The 22,728-nt window shown below is 38.9% G+C and overlaps 1 protein-coding gene across 2 annotated transcripts in view; it reads right to left on the minus strand.

Moving 5' to 3' along the window:
• GAREM1 (GRB2 associated regulator of MAPK1 subtype 1) overlaps positions 1–15,941 on the minus strand; it is a 181,990-nt gene extending 166,049 nt beyond the window's left edge. For both annotated transcript variants that reach the window (XM_079109330.1, XM_079109329.1), the window contains exon 1: positions 15,814–15,941. In XM_079109330.1, the coding sequence (XP_078965456.1) occupies positions 15,814–15,934 (121 nt within the window). In that variant the 5' untranslated portion in view covers positions 15,935–15,941. The remainder of the gene's footprint in view (positions 1–15,813) is intronic.
• Between the last annotated feature and the right edge of the window lie 6,787 nt (positions 15,942–22,728).

Below are 22,728 nucleotides of genomic sequence, written 5' to 3' on the forward strand. Positions count from 1 at the left end.
ACAACCATTCACCCCACTACACTGTATGTGTGTTTGCATATTGTATATCATGCCCCCCCCCCAAAAAAAAAGGTCCTTAAGGTTTCACTGAACACCTACATATTGCCAAGGTAACACAATTTGAAAACCATCTTGGGTGCTGGGCATGAAAGACACAATCCCAGTGTTGAGAGAAGTCAAAGTTACTGGGAACACAAAATTAAATTATTCTTTGAGGTTGGAAAATGTAGCGCAAGGAAAAAATCATAACATGGTCATATATAACAAGGAACTTCCCCTTATCGTTTGCCACATGAGTAACCCACCCAGGATTTTCTCTGTTGGTCAGCTTTCTATCACTGTAACAAATACCTAAGAAAATCAATTTATACAGGGAAAAAGTTTACTCTGGGTTATAATTTGGGAGGTTCCAGCCCATAACTGGTTGGCCCTGTTGCACTCTTGGGTCTGTGGCAAGGAAGCACATCATGGCAGTAGCACATGACAGTAAAACATTCACTTGATGGCCAGAAATCAAAAAAGAGAAAAAGGAAGAGATCAGGGTCCCAAATCCCTCTTCAAGGGCACAATCCCAACGCACTGAAGACTTCTCATTAGGCCCCTCTTCCATCGTTTCTTCCACCTCCCAACAGGGCCAATATGAGGATCAACCTTCAATACACGAGCCTTTGGGGAACATTCCAGATCCAAACTATAGCATTCTTCATTAGAGATGGATGTTTCAGAGAATATGCCCTGATTTTCCATTTAGATTATCCCCCTCCCCAATACTGGGGCATTCACTAATATTCCTTGTCTCACGTGTCTGCTTTGTACATGGAATTATTTGGCTCAAAGATAATCCATGAACTGACCGTAATTTCCCCAGCCTCAGAAATGTTTCAACTTCTTTCCATCCATCAGTAAATCTTAAAGAAAGTCACACTTTTGCATATGAGGTTTCTTCTAAGCTTGAGTTAGTTTGAAAACTCGGAGTCTTAGAAAGACACCAAGTCCCCTGAGCTTTTAAAGCAGGAAGGTGTGACTACTAGAATCATTATTTCTTACCTTGCCCAAAACCTGCTACCAGGCCAGAGGGGAAGAACAGAGTATGTGCACCCATGTGTAAGCGGGAGTACCCTGACAACACTGTAGAACAGTCACTCAGACAAGATCTCTGATCCCTCAGGGGAGCATCATACTAGACTTGTGAAACCTACAATAGAAAGAGAAGAGGGGATCCCTGTTCTCAGACAAATCTAAAAAGAGTAAAATTTTAAATACTCTCTATTCCAACCTAATAAAGTTCCTCAGGGGATCCGGGATTGAGGTTTTGCTCTAATTTTACACAAGGATCACATAGTAGATGAAGTCTCAGAGATTAATCTATATTGTGAGTTGTCTTCTTGCTCCTCTATTTATGCACACACTCTGGGTTTTGAAATTAAGATAGAAGATCCACATTGCCCTATAATTTTTCTAGAAAGTTCTAATTCTGGTCCTTACACGTAAGATTATGAGGAATCAGGAAGACAAGGCCATCAAAGAGTCTGGGAGAGGTAAACAAAATGTGAGAGAAATTTAAGTCTTCAAAAATGGACAGATACAGGTCATTATGGGATATTTAAAAGAAATATACACATTATTAAGAATAATGCATGAAAGTGTGTCCCTCATAGAAAGATAATGGGGAAATAAACTTTCAATTAAGTAACCTAAAATTGAGTGTGACTTGCAAATCCTTCTTAAATTCTGAATCTCCCCACCACCACACACACACATACACGCACACACGCACACGCACACGCACAAAGTGCAAAAGCTTAGTAAAGTGTGTGCACACACATGCACAAAGTGCAACAGCTTAGTAAAGTATCAATTTAAAACAAATTCTTCCCTGGAGAAAACTTTTTGCCAAAGCATCTGGACTATGCTTCTAGAAGGCATTTAACAAGTTAATATCACTTCTAAATCTCACCAGGGTAGCTCTGCTTCAAAAGGAATTTAAATTTTCTTTAAAAAACAAAACATGGGTCTCTCATGGCCACTGGAAAAGAAGAACAAGTCAAGACAAGGGGCAGTTCTAGCTATAACTTCTCTTCTTTGGGGAACAAAAGAATTGTTTTCAGATTTCACTAACCTTATGTGTTCTTAGAACACAGACAAAAACATCTCCCTGAAAGACAGGTGTGGCTCAAGTTATGCCTTTCTACTGTTAAAGAGCAAAATAAATTTAACAAAGATAGTTCATATCAGCAGTAACAGACTTTTGAATAAATAGGCAGGCACAACAGCAGCCTGCAAGAAAAAAAAATCTTGCATCATATGCAAAAATTAATTAATTCCATATGGATTAAAGACAAATAAAAAATTGTAAATTTTCCTAGACAATCCAAAATACTACATGTACAATCTAGGAGAAGAGAGATTTTTCTTAACCAACACCAAAAACAGGAAAAAGAAACTGTCCACAGGAAAATTAAAAACTCTTAAATGGAAAAATATAACATAAATAAAATCAATAAATAAAATAAATGTAAACTAGGGGAAATATCTCCATAATATACAAATAGCATCTAGAAATTGATGAGAACAAGCCAACAATAGAAAAAACAAAGAACATGATTTCAATTCTCTTCTTAAAAAGTAGCAAAACGTTACTAATAGCTATATGGAAAATAACAATAAGCAATAAGATCTCGCTTTATAACCATTAAACTTTATAATAATTGTGCTTGACACAGATGTTAAAGATACAGTATTTTTTCATTTCCCTGAAACAAATGAGAATTGTTACGGACTTTTTAGATCACATCTTGGCAATTAATTATACCCTGTAATTAATCAATGAAAAGAATCAATGAAAAGAATGAGTGTTTTCACATCATGGAGTATTAATGTAATTGTTAAAAAATGAGTTACATATGATACCAGATGATTTACAAAGATTCCCATGAGTGATATGAGAATCCCAGAAGTATCTGTAATATAATCCAATTTTATTTAACAATAACAGAATTCTGTAGGTGTCTCTCTACACATATGAAATGCCAATGTAAGGTAAGTACAGAAGAAATATGAAGACCATGCACTAGATTGTTGAAGTGGATTATGTGGGTAGGCAGAATGGCTTGGGGGAGGGAGGGAGGGATTTGATGTGAAAGGAGAGAGATGTTTTTAAAATAGCTAAAATGCCTCATTTATGTAAAATTTGAAATATGTATGAGTAGGGAATGCATCAAAATGTTAGATGGGGCTTATCTCGAGATGGTAGGGACTTTCATTATCGCACTGTATACATGTTTATATATCCATATTCTTCACAGTGACGTTTATAAATGGTAGAATGAAGTTTTGTTTAAAACAATTAGGTGGATTATACTTAGTGCACCCATCTCCTCCATCCTTCCCTTCTAGTTGCCAGTTAGCCGGGAACTCTCCTCTAATATGAAAGTGTTCACCTGCACACAGTCTGCTCAGATTAGTATCTTCCAGTGGAGCCAAGGATAAAGGAGAGAGACTGGGAGTTGAAGTAAGCACAATTCACAAGCTACCTGATCTACTGTGAAGTTAATTTGAAGTTTCTTCTTTGGCATTAGAAGATACCCTGAAAGTTATCTTATACTTCACTTTCGGCAACTGTCACCTTGACACTGATAAATACAACTATTTATAGAGTCTTTAGGTGCTAAATTGGCAGACTGATAATGTATTTTATTTCCCATCAATCACTGGCTTTATATCCAGAGAGAATTAAACTAGGTTCTTCCTCCCCTACCTGTCTCCCTTCCTAATCAGCAGTGAACTCAACACTTGCATTGTTATTCAACAGAAGAAATGAAATGACATTTGAATCATCACATTTGCTTCTCTGGGTCTTGAAGTGATTTCAGAATTTCTGTTATTTATCTCCTAGTGTCAGGACTCAGCTCCTAAGCTTCGAAAGACTCTGAAGTTGCTCTAGTCTGTCTCTGTCCCACACGCAGCACATGAGGGTATGTTAGAGATTGATTACATAAAAAAAGAATTCAAGGGCTGGGATTATAGAGCACTCACATGTGTGAGGCAGTGGGTTTGAATCTTGGCACCACATAAAAAAATAGAGATATTGTGTCCATCCATCTACAACTTAAAAATTTTTAAAAATAGAATTTAAACTTTTTACCAATTTGCCAATTGCATTCTTATTCTTTAAAGTCAAACGCTGAGGAATCTAATCTGTCATCTTAGTTTTATGCAATCCACAGGAATTTATTAATAATGAAGTATCTACAGAAAAGCTGCCTGACTCCAACAAAAATAGAATTATAGTTGGGAATACACACATGGTTTAACCAAGATTTTCACAAGATGATTTTATTTTATACACTGAAAGGATATTCTTTCTTTCAGAGGATCAGTCCCAATCTGAGAGTGATCACTACACATTTAAATCTGATATCTATTTTGATAAGAAAGTAAATTAATCACAATTATTCTGTTTCAGAAACTAAAACTACTTATAAACATAACTGAAGAAAAACAGTTTACAAAGTGATTAACTGACATTAAATTTGAAGATTATTTATAAAAACCCTATAGAAAACAAAGAATATAGTTAGGTTTTTTGTATTATGCTATCAAATAAAACCAAACAAAGAGGTCAGAAAATGTAACAAACAAAAATATATTACTGAAGTTACTCTATTAGTAACCAAATAAATAAAATAGAAAAACATGCTAATTTCTTGAATTATTTAAATTAGCAAAGACTAAGAAACAACTATGATAATCAAGAATGTACAGAGTACTGGGCTTACTTACTCATTGCTGATGGTTCCAACTTTCCTAGATGCAAGTTATTGATGCCATTCACAATCTAAAAATAACAACAGTCCCCCTTCTACAAACCACAATGATGAATAATATAAAACTGACTGATTTAAGTAAAAAGACATTCTCAAAACCAGGACACTCAAAAGCAAATGTCTCACAGCTGGAAAACAGTCAAGGAAATAACAGTTTATTGGTAATAACAGAATCCCATTCAGTGACAAAAGTTTTATTTTCTAAGAATATTAGTAATGAAGAAAAATGTGAGCAAATGTAAAATTCAAAAAGTAGTTTCACATAGTTTGGTTCCGCTTTGACATATATTTTCCATTTATATTCCATGCCTGCATAACAAATAATGCTTATAAAACATGTTATAATGTGCTCTGGAATTAAGACAGATAATCAATTTTATCTTTTTTGTTTTTCCTCTATATTTTCCAAAGTTTCTATAATGATGACATTGGGGTAAGAACAGAAAATGTATTTTTTTTTAATATTTTGTTTTAGTTGTAGGTGGACACGATACCTTTATTTTATTTTTATGTGGTGCTAAGGATCGAACCCAGGGTCTCACACATGCTAAGCAAGCACTCTACCACTGAGCCACAACCCTAGCCTCAGAAAAAAATTTTTTAAACACAAACATGAAGACTCTGGGCCGTGGGGGTGGGGAGCACCTTTAAAAACTGTACAGCTGTTCCACTGTGTATGGAATCAGAGGAAATGTGACAAGGCACAGGAAAAAGACAGTGAGGTGTGCCTCTATCACAATTCCTCACAAGCAGTTTCCATGCCATACTTTTTATAAAGCACTTCGCCTCTAATAACAGGCTTCTTAAATACAGAACCACTTTGAAGTTGCAATTGAGGCTCAAGGATGAAAAGAGGAGGAAGTCAGGGCAAGAGGGTCACACACCACCTTCGCTGAGGAAGAACCTGGGTAAGGGAGGTGTCAAGAGGCTGAGGCCCAACAATGTGGCTATTTTAACAGTGTTTTTGAGTAAGAGGGAAAATGGGAAGAAAGGGCACCAAGCAACAATCTGGGTGGCCGAGGTTGCTAAAGTGGCTCCTAATACCCAAAATCCACCACCTCTTCTGCCATAGGAACCCCTGGGCATCGTGACTCATTAGGACTTCAGTTCCCTGTCTTCCATTTTGCATGGAAGTGCCCAATCCTGACCAATGAGATCTGAGTGAAGGGTGGTGTAGGAATAGGGGTAAAACATTTTTTGCCCCTAATTGCTGTGTGGGATGCAGACAAGATAGCGAGAACTCCAGCAGCTATTTAGGAGCATGAATTGACCCTGAGAGTGAAAACTCCTCACGGAGAATGTCAGAGCAAAACACATAAAGCCTACTCCTCGACTCTTTGGATTGCCATATTAAGTCCTGGACTACATACCTCAGAGCTCCTTTTATGTGGGGGGAAAAAAAAATCTCCACGTTGTATAAACCACGTTGTATGAGTGTGTATGCGTGTGTGTGTGTTACCTGTATTATACACAACTGAAATGCACCTTAAGTGGTCTACAAGGCCATGATGAGCTTAAGAGAACTTCTGATCCTAGCCACTCTTAATGGCTCCCCTTCTCTTAACTGGCCAAAACGTGGGACCAAAATAAACCAAAAATAAGGGGCATTTCTTATAAAGTTTTCTGTGACTTGGTATTTTTAAGTAGGTAATTTAAACCCCCTAGGGTTCTCTCTGCCACGTGCTCTCTCTTTCTCCAACTAATTAAATTGTTTTGTTTTTTTTAACTTGGGTTTGGTGCTTGATTGATTTTGTGGGTCAGTGGCCCAAAGGTAAAAATTGATTCTGTTTCAGTAACAAGTAGAATCACACTAAAACTGAAGATCTGGGAGCATAGGCTGCTGAGGACCAGGAATGATAATGGGATGGATACATGCTGGCTCTTTGATTCCAACCACCCCTCATGTACTCACTGTTACTAGAGGAAAAAACAGTAATCCAAAAAATGAATATCAATCATGGAATGCAGAATCTGTACTGCAGATGTGTTGAAGTTGTTCAAGGTTTTCTCAGGCATTTCATTAACCTTTTTATGAATCGATGATAGACTGTTAAAACTGGTGCTTTCTAATTACCTGCAAGCTCACAGATGTGATTAAAAATAGGAATGCAAACATTTACCCTTTTCAGTTATTTTTAGATATTTCAATCTAGTTCCCAACTAGGAGGAGGGCAAATTTTCATTTCCAACATCCTAAAGTCTTGGATTAAGAAAACTAACACCTTAATATACAAGTGTCCAGCCAAGGAAATTTTTCTCTACTGAGCTGAGGAAAACACAACAGAGCCTAACTTGTTTAAAATCTTCACAAGGATATATACATAAGTACTGCTCAAAATTACATCACCCCATGTTAGAAACAGCCCAATCATAACAACTTTCTGTACACGTTAAATATTACCCAGAACAAATATCTTTATAACTATAAAGAATTTGTGCTGCATTTTAAATTCAGTAACTTGGTATTTATTAAACAACCATTAAGTCATCAAAGCCCAAGTGGTATTTAAATATTTCAAACTGGGTTAACAATTAGCAGAATCAATTAAAACAATCTGCCCATAATGGTAACACAATTCACCTCCAGAAAGGGGCTTGGAAATGCTGTTTTTCCTTCTTTTACCACAATGTACTACTCCTTCGGGGGCATAAAAGGAAACTCAGTGAAATTAAGACACTCTGGTTTCAAGTCAATCCTGGGTCTATTCTAGGAAGATGACAACTGTACTAAACTAGTAGTTGTGGTTTTTTAACACCATTGGAACCAAGTGGCTTGCTTTGCTTAGAAGTAAAATGACTGTACAAGCATATCTATGATTATAGCAGCAAAATTAACAAAAGTCAAATTATATGGAACCAGCCTAGATAGGTGGCCACCAACGAATGACTGGACATAGAAAATGTGGTATATATACACAATGGAGTTTCATTCAGTCATAAAAAAAAAATAAAAATTATGTCATCTGCAGGAAGATGGATGGAACTTGACATTATGTTAAGTGAAATAAGCCAAACTCAGAAGATCAAGGGTTGTATGTTTGCTCTCATGGGTGGAAACTACAGAGGAAAAAGGCAAAGAAAGGCAGGGTGGGGGATCTCATAAAAATCAAAGGTGATCAGTAGAATAAATGAAATGGACCAAGGGAAGAGAAAGGGGAAATACTGGGGAGCGATACTGGCCAAATTATGTTGTTATGTTGTGTGCATGTACAAATATGTAACACCAAATCCCACTGTTATGAATGACCACAATGCATAAATCTAAAAATATGAAAAAATCTTGTTAAAAAACTAAAAAAAAAAAAAGGAAAATCACTGGTATCCTGATATGAGATGATGGGTAAATGGTTAGCTGACTGTCCAATCAGGTATTTTCTTTATTGCAGTGACTAGTTTCAAAGGTTGGTGTCATTACTCGTAGACCATGATAGTAAGAGTCATTTTAGTATGAGAAAAAACTGACTTATTTATCTAAGAGAAAAATCTGAAAATGAGTTGCAATTTCCAGAAATAATTTAAAATATTGATAACAGTTCTAAGAATTGTTACTTTATAAATAATGATGATCCACACTATTAGTTTTCCTGCTGCTAATATAAATTAGGTCCTATCATTTTGGTTCTGATTTATAAATTTAAGAATATAATGACTACCTTAAATGGAACAAAAGTGAAATTCTATTTGAGACTTGCTGAGCTGAAGAGTTTTAGTAATAAAAATATTCTGAACCTCACAGTTGCTAATAGTGAGATTTGCTTGTTTATTTATTAAATGTTTACTGAGTCCTTCCTACATGCCAGGCATTGTGCTAGGTGCTAAGAAACAGTAACAATAGTTTTAGATACCTTTAATCTGAAATTCAAATAAACGTTTTTGTAATATTGGGAATAAGGGTAAGGTAGCGAAGTTTGGGGATGAGGGGCATTTCATATGAAAATGGCTTCTAAAGGAAATTAATCTCATGAATTTCCAAACACTTAAGCAAGTATTTTATATTTTTAAAACAGGACAGAATAGTACATAAAGAAGCTGTGAGAATCATTTTTCATGTTTCATCCAAACAGCTGGTGTTCTTAAGATTGAGAATCCTGCTCAGGACCAGAGGGGAGTTTACAAGTCTTCCTAGAACTTCTACTCAGTAAGTGAAAAGACAGATACCTCAGGAATCTCGAATAAAAATAAATGAGTTTACAAGCTGGTCCACAAGAACTTGCTCTTTCAACAAGGCAGCCAATGAGCAAAAGAGACAAAAATACTCCCTCTTTAAACTATGATGCAGACAACACAACAATCAAACCAGTTTTGCTTTTACATCTTAAGATTTTACTGGCAGTGTGGAAACTCATTTCATGTTAAGACTTTCAAAACAGCCATCTTCTTTGGAAAAACTAGGACCCTGAAGCTCTACAGCCAATCCTGTCTTTTGGGTCTAAATGTTTATCACTGTCCCTATTCTTTCTTCACAGTTTTTAGACATGACCAATAGTCAGAATAGGTGAGAGCTGGGGGCAAATACAAGTATACTAAAAATATCATGAACCACCACAAAAATGGGAAGTTATGCTCCATGTACACATGATATGTCAAAACACATTCTACTGTCATGTATAACTAAAAAGAATAAATTTTTAAAAATTTAAAGTATACGAAAAACTGACCATCAATCAGTGAAGGTAACAGGTCCATGCTAAAAGCAGGAAAAGATTTAAGTTTCTCAACTCTTTGTTTTGGTCCCATTTAGTAGGACTCACATGTCTATTCTAGATTAAAAAGTCTTTTCCTAACTTTCTGCTTCAGTCCCTCCCAACTCCAGTCTTGGGTAAGTTTATAACACTTCTGATAAAGACTTTATTCCTTTTCATAAACTGCGGATAACTAATAACTTAAGGACTCAAGAGGAAAGAGACTAAAGTCAGTCGGAGCATTTTTCTGTTTCTTTTTATCTGTATAAGGAAAATAAAATCCACTTATTATTTAGTTTACTTCAATTGCCTAAATGGTATACTCTGAAGCCTCCCCTTCAAATGATCTGCACTTCACTATGCCAATCTCATAGGTATGCTGTTGTGTATTGCACACATGCTATTATATATCTGCATATATTTCATATATGCTATTGTATCTAATAAAATAAGTAGAAACACAAGAATGTAGCTCCAGAAGGACAAAGGTTTTTGTCTGATTTGTTCATTACTGTAGCTCCAATAATACTGTAATGGGGCTTGTCATATAGTAGGGACTTAATAAATATTAGGGGAACAAGTGAACAAATTAATAAATAATTAAGAGATACATTCATAACTACAATATTCATTTTTTCTGCATGAGAAACCTACAGGTGTAAGAAACCAAAGGTGTTAAGAAACCTGACCAAGCCAGGTGCAGTGGCACACATCTTTAATCCCAGAGACTCAGGAGGCTGAGATAGGAGGATCACAGGTTCAAGGCTAGCCTGGACAACTTAGGGAGCTCCTGTCTCAAAAAAATAAAAAGGACTGGGGATGTAGATCAGTGGTAAAGTGCAACTGGATTCAACTCCCAGTACCAAAAAAAGGAAAAGAAACCTGACCAAGAACTCACAGCTATGAAATGGCTAACAGAGGTCTCTTGGTTCCAAATCCAGCATCTTTAAAACCATTATTTTCCCTACCCTGGTTGTGTATACTCTTTGTATTGTAAATGTAGAACACCAGAGGGCATGAAGCCATACCATAAGACACATCATCCTAGAGCAAGACTTACACCGTTACTTTAGAAAAAAAGTAAAACGAACACATATGCACACATCCATACACCCATATATAAAATAACATCAAGCACAGAACAGATTTTGAGAACTTACATCAATTTCAAAGATTATACATAGATCTGCAAAGACCTTCCACACTTGCACAGACACCGGGAGCCTTCCTGGGGTCTCAGTGTGCATGCTTAAGACCCTACAGTCTCCAGGCATATAAATGACAAAGCTATAGAAGCACCTGAGCACAAAACAAAGACCAAAATTCCCATGGCCCCAACACACTCAGGGCTTGGAATCAGATCTGACACCCGCACAATGCTAGGAAGGACAGACTGTCCCAAGTCTACCTATTTAGCTATCTCCAACTTCTACTACCTTCTTTTTCCTCTTTCCCTCTCAATTCATGCAGTCTCGGCCTTCCTTTTCTTTTCAACACACAACAAGGTCGTTAACTCATCTATTAGTGTGCTACATCAGCATTTTCTGAACCAGAGTACATGTTTGAAGCAGAGACAACACTTCCCAAGGGGTTCTTCATAAAAGTCACAGAAGAATCAGTATCCAGATCCTCAACTTTCAACTGTACTCTTGTCTAGGAATTTATCTACCTGGGACAGTGATTATGATGGAGGGACATCCATCCTGTGATGGCCATGACTGTGATGGGTGAAAGCTATCCTTCAGCAACCCCCCCTCACAATGGTCCTTCCCCAACTTTACAAAACTAGCCTTTCCCCAAATCTTTCTGAAATGCATTCCCCAGGATGCAAAGACCTCAGGAGGACTGATAAAAGAGAAAAGTGCTAATGCCTGTTGAGGGGATGGAATCTCTAGTATTTGGGTAACAACTCCTTTTGTAAGTCAGGTAATTTCTAATTCTTTGTTAAACAAAAACAAAAACCCAAGAATATTTAAATATGAATTGTTTTGTGGTCCAAAGAAATAAAAAGTACAGGATTTCAATTTATAAACCTTTTTTGTTATAAAAAGTATGACAATGATCAATAAAATACTTTCAAGCATACAAATATGTTGCATTGGGATAGTCTATTTTATACAAGGAAAAGCAGATCAAAATATGAACCTAGGGAGAAAAAAGGTACAAATTTTTAAGTGATTAAGAACTTACTCATGTATCTTCAAATTACAGTAAGTTTTTTAAAATGATATAATTAAAAATGTCAATATTTATAATATTCTGAAAAAGTACACCCTTTTCAACTACTTAGGAGGAAAAATTTTAGAAACTTAAAAACATGTTTAGAGTTTCATAGAATTTTTTTTTTTAGGATTTACAGGAACAAAATAGGTAGATGAACACTACTCTAGACCTTCAGAGTCTTTCCAAGATGAAATAACAAGAAAGATAATAAGCAATTTCCATCAACCCAGTTGAGTGAGCATGGCTAGAGTGGAGTGGGGGGTTAGTATTCTGTCTTCTTAGTCCTAAACATATCTGTTGAACCTGGTTCTATAGCCAACGATTTATGAGACCAGTTTAAATATCACCCTGAATAAACAACAAATGGTTGAAGAGATTGGTTTAAAGTGAGTTGAACAGTATACAGTGCATGCGTGTGTTGAAACATCATTACCCTACTAATATGCAAATTTTTTATGTTTTCATGTATCATTTTAAAAATAAATTTAAGGACTGAGGCTGTAGTTCAGTGAGAAGGTGCTTGCCCAGTGAGTGTGAGGCCCTGGGTTTGATCCCTACCGCTACAAAAAAATTTTTTTAATTTAAAAAAGTAAATAAATATTTGATCTTACAGGCTTCAGTGACTGGGATTAGACTTGTCTGATGAGATGTAATACCATCAAATCTTCCCAAGGAAAACTGCAAGAGTACTTTTTTCTGGATTCTCCATGAAGACTGGTGGGACAACACTCAATTTTGCATACAAAGACAAAATTCAACATTGGGAATGTAAAATTGAATACATCCATCTAACTGGCATTTTAGGAATGACATGCTTACTATGGAGAACTGGAGTTTTTCATGTCTGATATAGTTAATATTTTTTAAATAGCAAGTGTACTAAGCAATCATCCCAAAAGACTCCTATACAGGTATGTATGCCCTATTCCCCCAAATTCCACTTCTTTACTTCTTTCTGATTCTGTAACCTTTCTTCTTAGCCCCTGCTTCTTTCTAGCCACTCTGTTGGGAGGTAGAAAATCATTTAAACATGATGGATGATGCCAGTACTTAATTCAGTGTCTATACTGTTTTAAAATATTGACTTTCCAGTCCTCAAGCTCTGAGAGAGACAGTGAGGCTATTTACAACTGAAATCAGACCTACTCCAAACTACTCTCCCTAGGACAAGGAGGTAACAGAGCCCAAGAGGTCAGTTGTTAGGAGGCACAAAGTCCTATGGAGAGCCCACTCCATTTACTAGCTGAGTCCTTCACTTAATTTCTCTCAATCTCACATTTTCAAAGTCCTTAAAATGTGGCTGCTGAGGAATTGAGGCAATGTATATCAAGCATCTAGAAATGTATCTGCATATGATGGGCATTCAATAATAAAGTTCAGAAAATAGATTTTAAATGTTCCTTCGGGATAGCTTAAAATTAGCCAAAAGTTTCCTCTTGGCATAATGTCAACTAGTGGTATGTTTTTCAATTTCTTTCTAGTGTCTTTCAAAGCAAGTGATTTGGAAAATGACTACCTTTCACATCTAAGTATGGGGTAGGACTCTGTGTGTGTGTGTGTGTGTGTGTGTGTGTGTGTGTGTGTGTGTGTGTAAAGTGTACCTGAGGTACTAAAACTGGCAAAAAGATATACACAGGATGAGGACTGCAACAAATTTGAGATTTCACTGATAACATTTAAAAATATGGCCACAAGTCCTCAACCTGTTCTAAAACACTGCTGTGAAACATGTTTAAAAATAAGCAGAAGATCTACCACTGGCTCTTTCAAGGTCTACACAAATTAAATTGCTAAGATAACACATTGCCCAAACTAATTAGTAAAGATATTTTAAAATCCTAATTTTTTAAGGATGTGAGCAGAAAGCAATACTCCTACAATGTCCATGTTAGTATAAATGAGCATAACCTTTAGTCTTTAAGGCAGTGACAATGTGTGCCAAGGATTTAAAAAGGATTCATATGCAATCAGCAAGGAAGGAATATATTCTAAACAGAGATTTATATACAGGAGTGTTCATTATATCATGATTTATATTAACAAAAATTGAAGAAACAACGTCCACAGTATACTGGGGACTAGATTCTCCAGTACAGCTACCCCAAAGAACATTATGTAGCTATTAAAAACCATGCTAACAAAAAGTGTTTAAATGAGAAGCAATTGTTAAAGAGACAAAGTACAAAGCAGTATTGGGCTAGGACTATAAATTTGTATGTGCCATGGTGATTCTCAAATGATAATAAGGAAATAAGTTAAATTTATAATAAAGAATTGGAATTACACATAATGATCAAAATCCATTCCAGGCTTGAAAGAACACAGTGTTAAAACTCACAACCCACGTCCTGATTTTAAAAAGAAGTGTGGGATGAGGACACTGCTGATTCAGATCCTTTTTATGAATGGCGAGGATAGGAAAGTGGGGTAAGAAAACTCAAGAGTTATGTCTGAAACTGGTCCTCAGCCTCTTTAAACTTCCAGTTTAATGAGGCTTTTGAGTGACTTTTATACCACATGCACCAATGCTCTCTTGCCTAAGAAGTTTTGGCAGCATGCAGATAAGAGGGAAGGTCACAAAAGGTGAGGACTCACAACCTGCCAGTATATACAATTTTATACAGTGGAGGAATAAATAAAAACACTGAATACATACACAGATTCAGACCTGCAAATGCATATTTAAAGCACAAGACACTTTCCCACCCCGCCCTAAGCAGAAATGCCTCAACATACCATCTGTCCTCCTCTGGATTCAACATCTATTGTCATTTGCACTTCATCACTTGTTTAAAAACTTCCAGTTTGTTCCCAATGTCCACCACTGCCACCAACAATCAAACAAGGACAGCAAGCATGCCAAGATTGTTTTCCAGTTTCATGAACTTTCTTGTCCTTATTTTTCACATTGGTGCTTCAAATATCTAATCTAATCCCAGTAAAAAATGGCATAAAAATTCCTTTGGACATTTATACGGCTCAGGAGCACAATCACAAAACCCCAGAAAACAAGGAGTAATACAAGTGCCTGTGACTCCAATGACATCTTTCTACTTAGTGCTATTTTGACTTGGCCTGTGTGTGGCCACAGCTCTATCTGCCTGCCTGCCAGCCTGCAGCCAGGCTGCCCCACAGCAGGGCAGGCTTCTTTCTGAAAACAGTCTGAAATCCTATGAAGTCAAAACCCACTGAAGTTATCCTGAAAACAAAACACAACATAACCTGTCACCTTACATGTCACAACTCTCCAAGTGAAAGGCGCCTACTTTCCTGATAGTAGCACATCTACATATTTGTTTGCAGCTCTCACACTGCTAACAGTTGGGGGGATGTTTGGTTGGTCACTGGTGGGCAATTTCAGGACATACACGCTTTTCTTGGTTCTGAGGTCAGATTACAAAACAGTATGTTTCAGTGACTTAAATTTTCTTTCTAGGCTGAAAATGCACTAAGCTAATAATTAACCTTAAACATACCAACACTTCTGCTGAAGACATTTTCTACACACAGCCCTAAATTACTTTCAGTTGGGTTAAACAAAACAGACAAGCTGTAATAAAAGGTCTTTGAGAAATGTGATCCCTTTCATTGGTCACCCAGGAGCTTTTCCTGTTTAATCTGCTGCTTCTTGACGAAGGGGGTTGGGGGGTCAGGGAGAGCACCCAAAATAAGATGCCACCCAGAGCGCAATTATTTTCATAAGAAAGTTGCCTAAGATAACTCCTCGGGGTTTCTCAGGTTGAGTAATTCTTGCAGGCGGCTGGGGAGGGACAGCGTCCATGATTACTATCTGCAGAGGTTTCCCCAGGTTGATTTTATTTTATTTTTTAAGGCGTCCTTTTAATTACACTGCAAAGGCTCCGATTTCCATCTCTCTGGCCGCTGCTGGAGAGTTGAGAGCAACGCGCCAGAGCTGCGACAGCCGCGCGGGCCAACTCCAGCGCTCGGGGGTGGGGGGGGGGGGGGGGGGGCGGGCGGGCAGCCCACGCCCCACCGGTCCCACCCTCACGAGCACACGCGCGCACACCCGCGCCAAGACCGCGGTCCGCGCGCGTCTGCCCTGCGCCCCAGCCAGGACTCACCGCTGTCCAGCCGCGCGATCTGGGGCAGCCGGTAAGTGCTGACCAGCAGGTCCAGCGGCACGGCCACCGAGCTCCACTTCACATCCTTGAGGCTGCAGCCCAGCAAGGGCGCCGTGTCCATCTTCCCCGCCACCGGCACCAGCGAGCGTCGGCGGCCGCCGCTGCTCGCGCTCGCGGTCTGGGGCGCGCCGGAGGCGCCGGGCAGCTCCGGCAGCGGGCAGCCGGGGGCCGCGGCGGCTGAGGGAGCCCGGAGGAAGGGGGCCGGCGCCTGGCTCAGCTGCCGCTGCGGGGCATGGCTGGGGCGCCCCGTGTGCCCTCAAGCCCGGAGAGGACTCGGAGCAGCCCCGCGGCGGCGGGCGGCAGCGGCGGCCCCGGTGGCTGCGGCGGCTGCTCCCGCTCCGCCTCCTCTGGCCCCGGGTCTGCAGCTGCGGCGGCCGCCCGCTCGCCTCCTCCTCCTCTTACCCCTCCTTCCCTCCGCCTCGAGCGTGTGAGGAGGAGCCGCGGGTCTGAGAAACGCCATAGCAGCGCTCCCAGCACTGACTAATCAACAAGGTGCGAGCAACGCCTGCGCAGCTCCGGGAGACGCCGCCTCCTCCTCCGCCTCCCCGGCGCCGCCCGCTCCGCCTCCCGCCCGGCCTCCGCCTCGCGCCACTCCCGCCCCGCCACCCGGCGGGTTCGGCGCGGCGTCTGTTCCCTGGCCTTAGCAGCCGGCGCCGGCAGCTCGGCTCACTCCGCAAGCTTTAGCTCTCGCTCCCCCGTCCGACCGCTCGGGCGCCCTGCAGCCTCGCCCGGCGTCGCCGTGCGCGGGGCCCTTCCCGGAGCCCCGGAGGACCGAGAGAACTCGGGGATCGTTTTCGCAGTCGTGCTCTTCTCCACTCCCAGCTGGGTAACGAGTGGCCAGACCTTTGGGTGCTCCCCTCTTGGTGCCCAGTTGCCCACAGTCTAAGGAGACAGGACAGGAGAGTGTCACGGGGACAGACGAGGATGGGAAAGGCAGATGTGGAACCCTCCTTGGCGTTTCCCCCAACCCCGCAACTCCACAAACAGAGCTGGAAGTTACCCCCACCAGTTTAAGCTTTGGCTGCTAGGCAAGACGAAAAAGGCCCAAGCGTGGAGAAGCAGAAACGTGATGGAAAAGAAGGTGACCATCCAGTGCTGTACCTACATTATGTGAAAAAGCTGCTGGAGACTGAGGCACATGAGAGGACACACACACACACACACACGGAGGGAAAAGGAAAACTAGGTCACTGGATGCCCACTAGGGTCAGCTGTTTGCACGTGCTTTTCCCACTCAGTTCTTGTCAGTCTTAAAGACTGGGATAGTTCCTAGTTTCTGGACGCACTACCTCTGCATTAGGTAATTTCACAGGATTACACAATCCATGGATGGTCTTGCTGGAATGCAAACCTGCAGTTTACTTTCTACAATAAGTCTGTTTCCCACATTTGTAAGCATGGCCTGCTCACTGTAAACACAGTATAAAGATGGTGGTGAGGTTCCTGTTTCTTGAAGCACATCCTGGCTTGCATGGTAATTTTTTTTTTCCTAATGTTAAAGTAGCAGAGATAAGTGTTGCTGAGGTAAAAGGGTTGTACATCACCTCTGATTTCAACACATGTATTCAATGTTCAGTGCTTGGTCAGGTAAAGCAAGCACCTGCCTGGCCATCCCAAAAGGCCCTCAAGAGATTCCATGGCCTATTAGAGGGATGACTTAAAAGGTCTGTGCCAATGAACAAGCAAGTCTGTTAGTGTTTGCACTTGAAGAAAAACAAGGAGATCTTCTTCACCCAACCTCCTGGTTCTCTCACTTTGAAGCATTATTGACAATTTTCACAGAATTCTTCCACTGAAAGCTTTACGTTATTCCCGTTAATTTTTTTAAGTCTTGGGAGAAAAAAGTATTTTGCTATATATTTTACTCAAAATCAGAGGTTCATAAAGTTCTAAGATTTGCTCACATAAAGAAGAATGTTTCAAAGCCATAAAGAACAAGGAACCAACTTTTTTTTCCCTAAACAATCATTTCTGAGAATAAAGGTTGGATTTCAAAAAAAAAAAAAAAAAAAATGACACAGGAAGTTTTGGGTATGTAGCTTAGTGGTAGAGTGCTTGCCTAGCATGTGTGAGGCCCTGGGTTCAATCCTCAGCACATGGTGGGGGTAGGGGACAGGAAACTTCTAAGATTGGGCAAGGAGGTCAGGGGCACTGCAGCCTGTGGGTGGATACTAAATCCTTATATGTAAATTGATTTTAAAAAAAATAACTTTCTGCTACTATTATATCCTCTTTAAAAGCTTCAGGGAATATAAAAAATAATTCCCTCTCACAAAAGGATTAGTGACTTATGACCTAAAGACAAGATAAAAAGGAAAAAGATTAATGTAATCAACTTTTTAAAAATCAATAAAAGTCTTACATTGGATTTGCTCTTACTGCTGACCTTGCAGAAAAGATTTCATTTCAATTTTGAGTATTCAAAGGAAGAGACTCTAATGAGCAGCAAATTCTTAGTCTCATGTCCTGGAGGAACCTTTAATTGGAGATAAAGAGAGTTTTGGTTAAACTCAAAAAAACATCAACTGAGAAGGATAATCTTTCAGTCTGGCTGAACTGTACTTCCAAAGATGTTTCTGAAGATTGTTGGAACAATGCAAACTATGTATATAAAAGCATAACAACTGGGTTCAGGTGTGCTATAGTTTGAACCTTGTATTTCCCCCCATGGTCCGTGTGTTAAAGGCTTATTGTTCCCCAAGGTGAAACTCTGGAAAGGTGGAACCATTAAGAGGTGGGGCCTAGTGTCCATGTTCTTGAAGGGGATCGTATGACCCTGGCCTTTTCCTCTTCTTCTCCTCTTCTCCCTGGCTGGAGGTTGGTGGGTTTGTTCTACCATGAACCCCTGCCATAATGTCCTATGTCACCACTGGCCCAAAAACAAAAGGGCCAACTGATCATGGACTGGAATCTCCTAAACCATAAGCCAAAATTTTCTCTCTTTAGAAGTTGACTATCTCAGGTGTTTGTTATAGTAACAGAAAACTAACATATGGGTAAAACACAGTATTTTGCAGCTTATGGGAAAGTTTCCTGTAACGCAAAATTTGATATTCTAGTTCCTTTTTTCTGCTGAATTCCTTTTTTAAACTGTGATTTATGAGAGGCAGCATATTATGGTGATTAAAAATATAAACTCCAAAGACTGATTGCTTGGGTTTGGTAAGTAGTTTCCTCCTATTTAGTATATTGGAAAGCTTGACGTTTCCTCCTCTGAAAAATGTAGATAATACTAGCTCTCATCTTAAATAATTTATCATTTAATTTATGTTGACATTTAGAATAGTGTCTGATACATAGGAAATGCCATGAAAGTATTTGCTATTACAGGTTGAGTATCTCTTATCAGAAATTTTTAGGACCAGAAGTTTTTTGGATTTCAGATATTTTTGGATTTTGGAATATTTGCATACACATGATAAGAATGAGAACCAGGTCTAAACATAATATGTGATTTTTAAAAATATTTTACTGCTTAAAATTGAACCTGGACTTTGTATGGGCTAACCATGTGTTCTACCACTGAGCTACTTCAGCCTTCTGAAGGTAATTTTACACGGTATTTTAGCATGCCTGCATTTTGACTTGGATCTGTCACATGAGGTCAGGTGGGAATTCCACTTGTGGCACCCTGTAGTGTTCAAAAAGTTTTCAGACTTTGGAGCACTTCTGATTTAAGATGTTTGGATTAGAGGTGATCAACCTAATTTATTAAAAGAATTATTGGCTTTGGAGGGGCAAAATTTATAGAAAAGATAGAGATAGATTTAGATGTAAGGAAATGATTCGATTTTGGAAAAAAAAATAATTGTATAGGTCACGGAATTGAAATACATTCCTCAAGTGGGAAACCCAGCTATAGAACTTCACTACCTTACTTTAGAGTCTGCAGGATTAACTTGTTCATGGTGAACCAACCTGCTAGCAGCAGATCCAGGCAGTGGTCAGTGAGGACTCTCATATACTAGAGTCTATAGCTATTGATAAGTCCAAGAGGAAATCAGCATATATCACTAGAAGATTTTTAGGATGGACATGTCCCTGCTTCCTAACTATGAGTCTACCATTCATAGATAACTTGTTAATTCTATAAAATATCAGCTTTGCAAGATAAAAATATTATGTGTTGGTTTTCCTCATATCTGAGTGTCCTAGGTCAAATGTGATATTGAAGTTCACAGCCCTAGTTTTCTATGACTGAGTTCTTTTTCTGAAATTCCATGCTTTTACCAGAGTTGACTTAAAAGTCACTCCCTACCTAAAAACTTGTCTATATCATCATTGTGGGGTAAACTATAAAGTCCTTTGCAAGACATAAAAGTTTCTTCCTTTATGTGGTTTGGTCTGCTCCCCAACCTCATTTCTATTGACTACCTTCTGACACCCTGTGATCCAATAGTACAGCCTTGTTGCAGTGATCCAAAGTGCCATGCTGATGCGTGCCCTTGCAGGTATTCTCTCAGCATAAAATGCCGTTCACCTTTTCGCTTACTGTGAAACACCTATTCCTCTTCCAGCTTCTCGCATTGGGTGGAATGTTGCCTGTCCTTTTCCAAGGAGACCCCTTTTTCTGTGGTACCATTGCACCTGGCAATACCCTCGTTAACTATGCTAATTGCACTGTGATTTATTATCTGTTTTCATGTTAGCTTTCCCCAGTAGACACCAATTAGCTGTCCCCACTGAAAGTGTGTTTTATTTGCCTGTTTTTCTGCAGCTCATGTTTCCATGCCTGGCACAGGGAACATGCTCAATTAACGTTTGTTGAATGGAGCAGTCAATGGTCTGAGTCAACCTCTCACTCCGTATTATTTCATAGGTCACTGCATCTCTTATTATAAACAATACATCAAGACTATATCTTTTCAGGACTTTCAATTTCTTGTCCCATGTGGACAATGTTTCTTATCAGATTGACCCCCCCCCCAGGTTTTTTTCATTCATCTGAAAATGTGAATATCATTGAAATCAAGATCTGCACTCTTATCACCACACTAGAGATTACGCTTCTTGACTAGCAGTTGCAACACTTATTAAAACAATTAGCATATGTATTGTTTGTTAGTTCATTTGTGGTCTCCCTGACTAGGACTTTATTCCTCCAAAGGGCAGACTTTATTATCTCAGCTTCCATAGAACTTAGTATATAGTAAGTCACATATATATTCTCTATATATGTATACGTGTATTTATATATTAGTGAATATATATGTATACATTTATATATATGCCGAGTGGATAAAAGTACCATAAAAAGCGTAACCAGCATATCCTATCTAGTATGGACACTTTCAGAAAAGCTTTAAAACTATTCAGAAATTTTTGAATTTTGAAATTGTCATCTCTCCCTTTTTTTTTTTGGTACTGGGGATATTGAACCACTGAATCACATCCCCAGCCCTTTTTAATATATTTTATTTAGAGACAGGGTCTCACTGAGTTACTTAGGGCCTCACTAAGTTGCTGAGGCTGGCTCTGAACTCGAGATCCTCCTGCCTCAGCCTTCTGAGCTGCTGCGATTATAGGTGTGTGCCACCATGCCTGGCTCATCTCTCTCTCCCTTTCTTGTTTTTGATATAGATATCAAAAGTAGGTCACTAGATAAGACATGCTACAGTGTCAATAGAGGAATATTAAGGGAAAGCATCACAGGTTGCAACCTGGATCTCGTGTGAGCGGTTTGCTTTCAAAACAATATGCAAGAAATCTCCACTTAAGAAGACATCTCGCACTATGATCCAATACATACATAGTTGAAACAAAAGTTTTACAAATGATACTTATTTTGTATACTTAGAATGCATACTGCATCTTGATCTTTTAATCTGTTCTTTTATGTTTAATTTTTTTTAACATCAGTCATGACTAACTTTATTTCACAATCCATAATGGGTCACAACCTACCATTTAAAAACTACTAGTTTAAATAATAATTTGTGCATTAAGTATTTACAGTTCATCAAAACAAAGTGCATTATGGTTAAAGTTAAAGGAGCTTCTAAAATTCAAGAATAGTCAGAAATAAAAAGGTAAAACTAATAAGAATTTAATCATTCAGTTTACCAAAATCATCATTTATGGGTAGATATGTGAGCACATGTGTATATGTGTGTGTACATAATTTCACAGGTGATAAATGTGGATTTGTAAAGAAAGCACCCTTTGTGAATGGTGCTTTTGCTCCCAACCAAGCACAGGACCCCAACTAGAAAAGCTGCTATTAGTGAAAAGTTGTCCAGCTCTGGGTGTGGCTTTTGAAGTTATGGGCAAGTCTTCCCAAAGGAGTGGTTAAATGAGTCGATGGTTATCTATACAATTCTGCTGTTTTAATAGATCTTTCCAAAATACAGCAGAATCATTAACATTATTTTGTGTATGCTAGCAAGTTGCTTTTAATAATTCACTTAAAGTACTAGCTAAAGAAATAGCTGAATTAGGTATATCCATTAAGAAGTAGATGAGCTAATGTTCTTTTCTCTTAGAAGAGTCTATGGTTCATGACATAATTTAGTTTTTTCTCAATGACTTTATCTATTTAATGTGACAAAGCATAGGTAGAAAACATTTCCTTTTGTTTTTCTTAGTGCCAAAATAATAATTCCTATTATGAACATTTATTAGTGCCCAAGCTCTTCGCAGGATATGGACAAGTTCATTGTTCTGGTGATCTGAAGCAAGGAGTTAGGGGCAGTTACAGATGGCTTCCAGTTTTAAGCCTCTCCCTGGAAAGATAATGAGATTTTAGCTCCCTGCTGACAAATCCTCTGAAGAAAGGCCATCCTATATGTTTTCCTAAGTTGCATATTCTTTGCCCTCTTTTGTAGCAAGCAGTGAGAAAAGAAAGATGGTGGTCAT

This window comes from Sciurus vulgaris (genome assembly GCF_902686455.1).
Source record: "Sciurus vulgaris genome assembly, chromosome: 13".
Taxonomy (NCBI): Eukaryota; Metazoa; Chordata; class Mammalia; order Rodentia; family Sciuridae; genus Sciurus; species Sciurus vulgaris.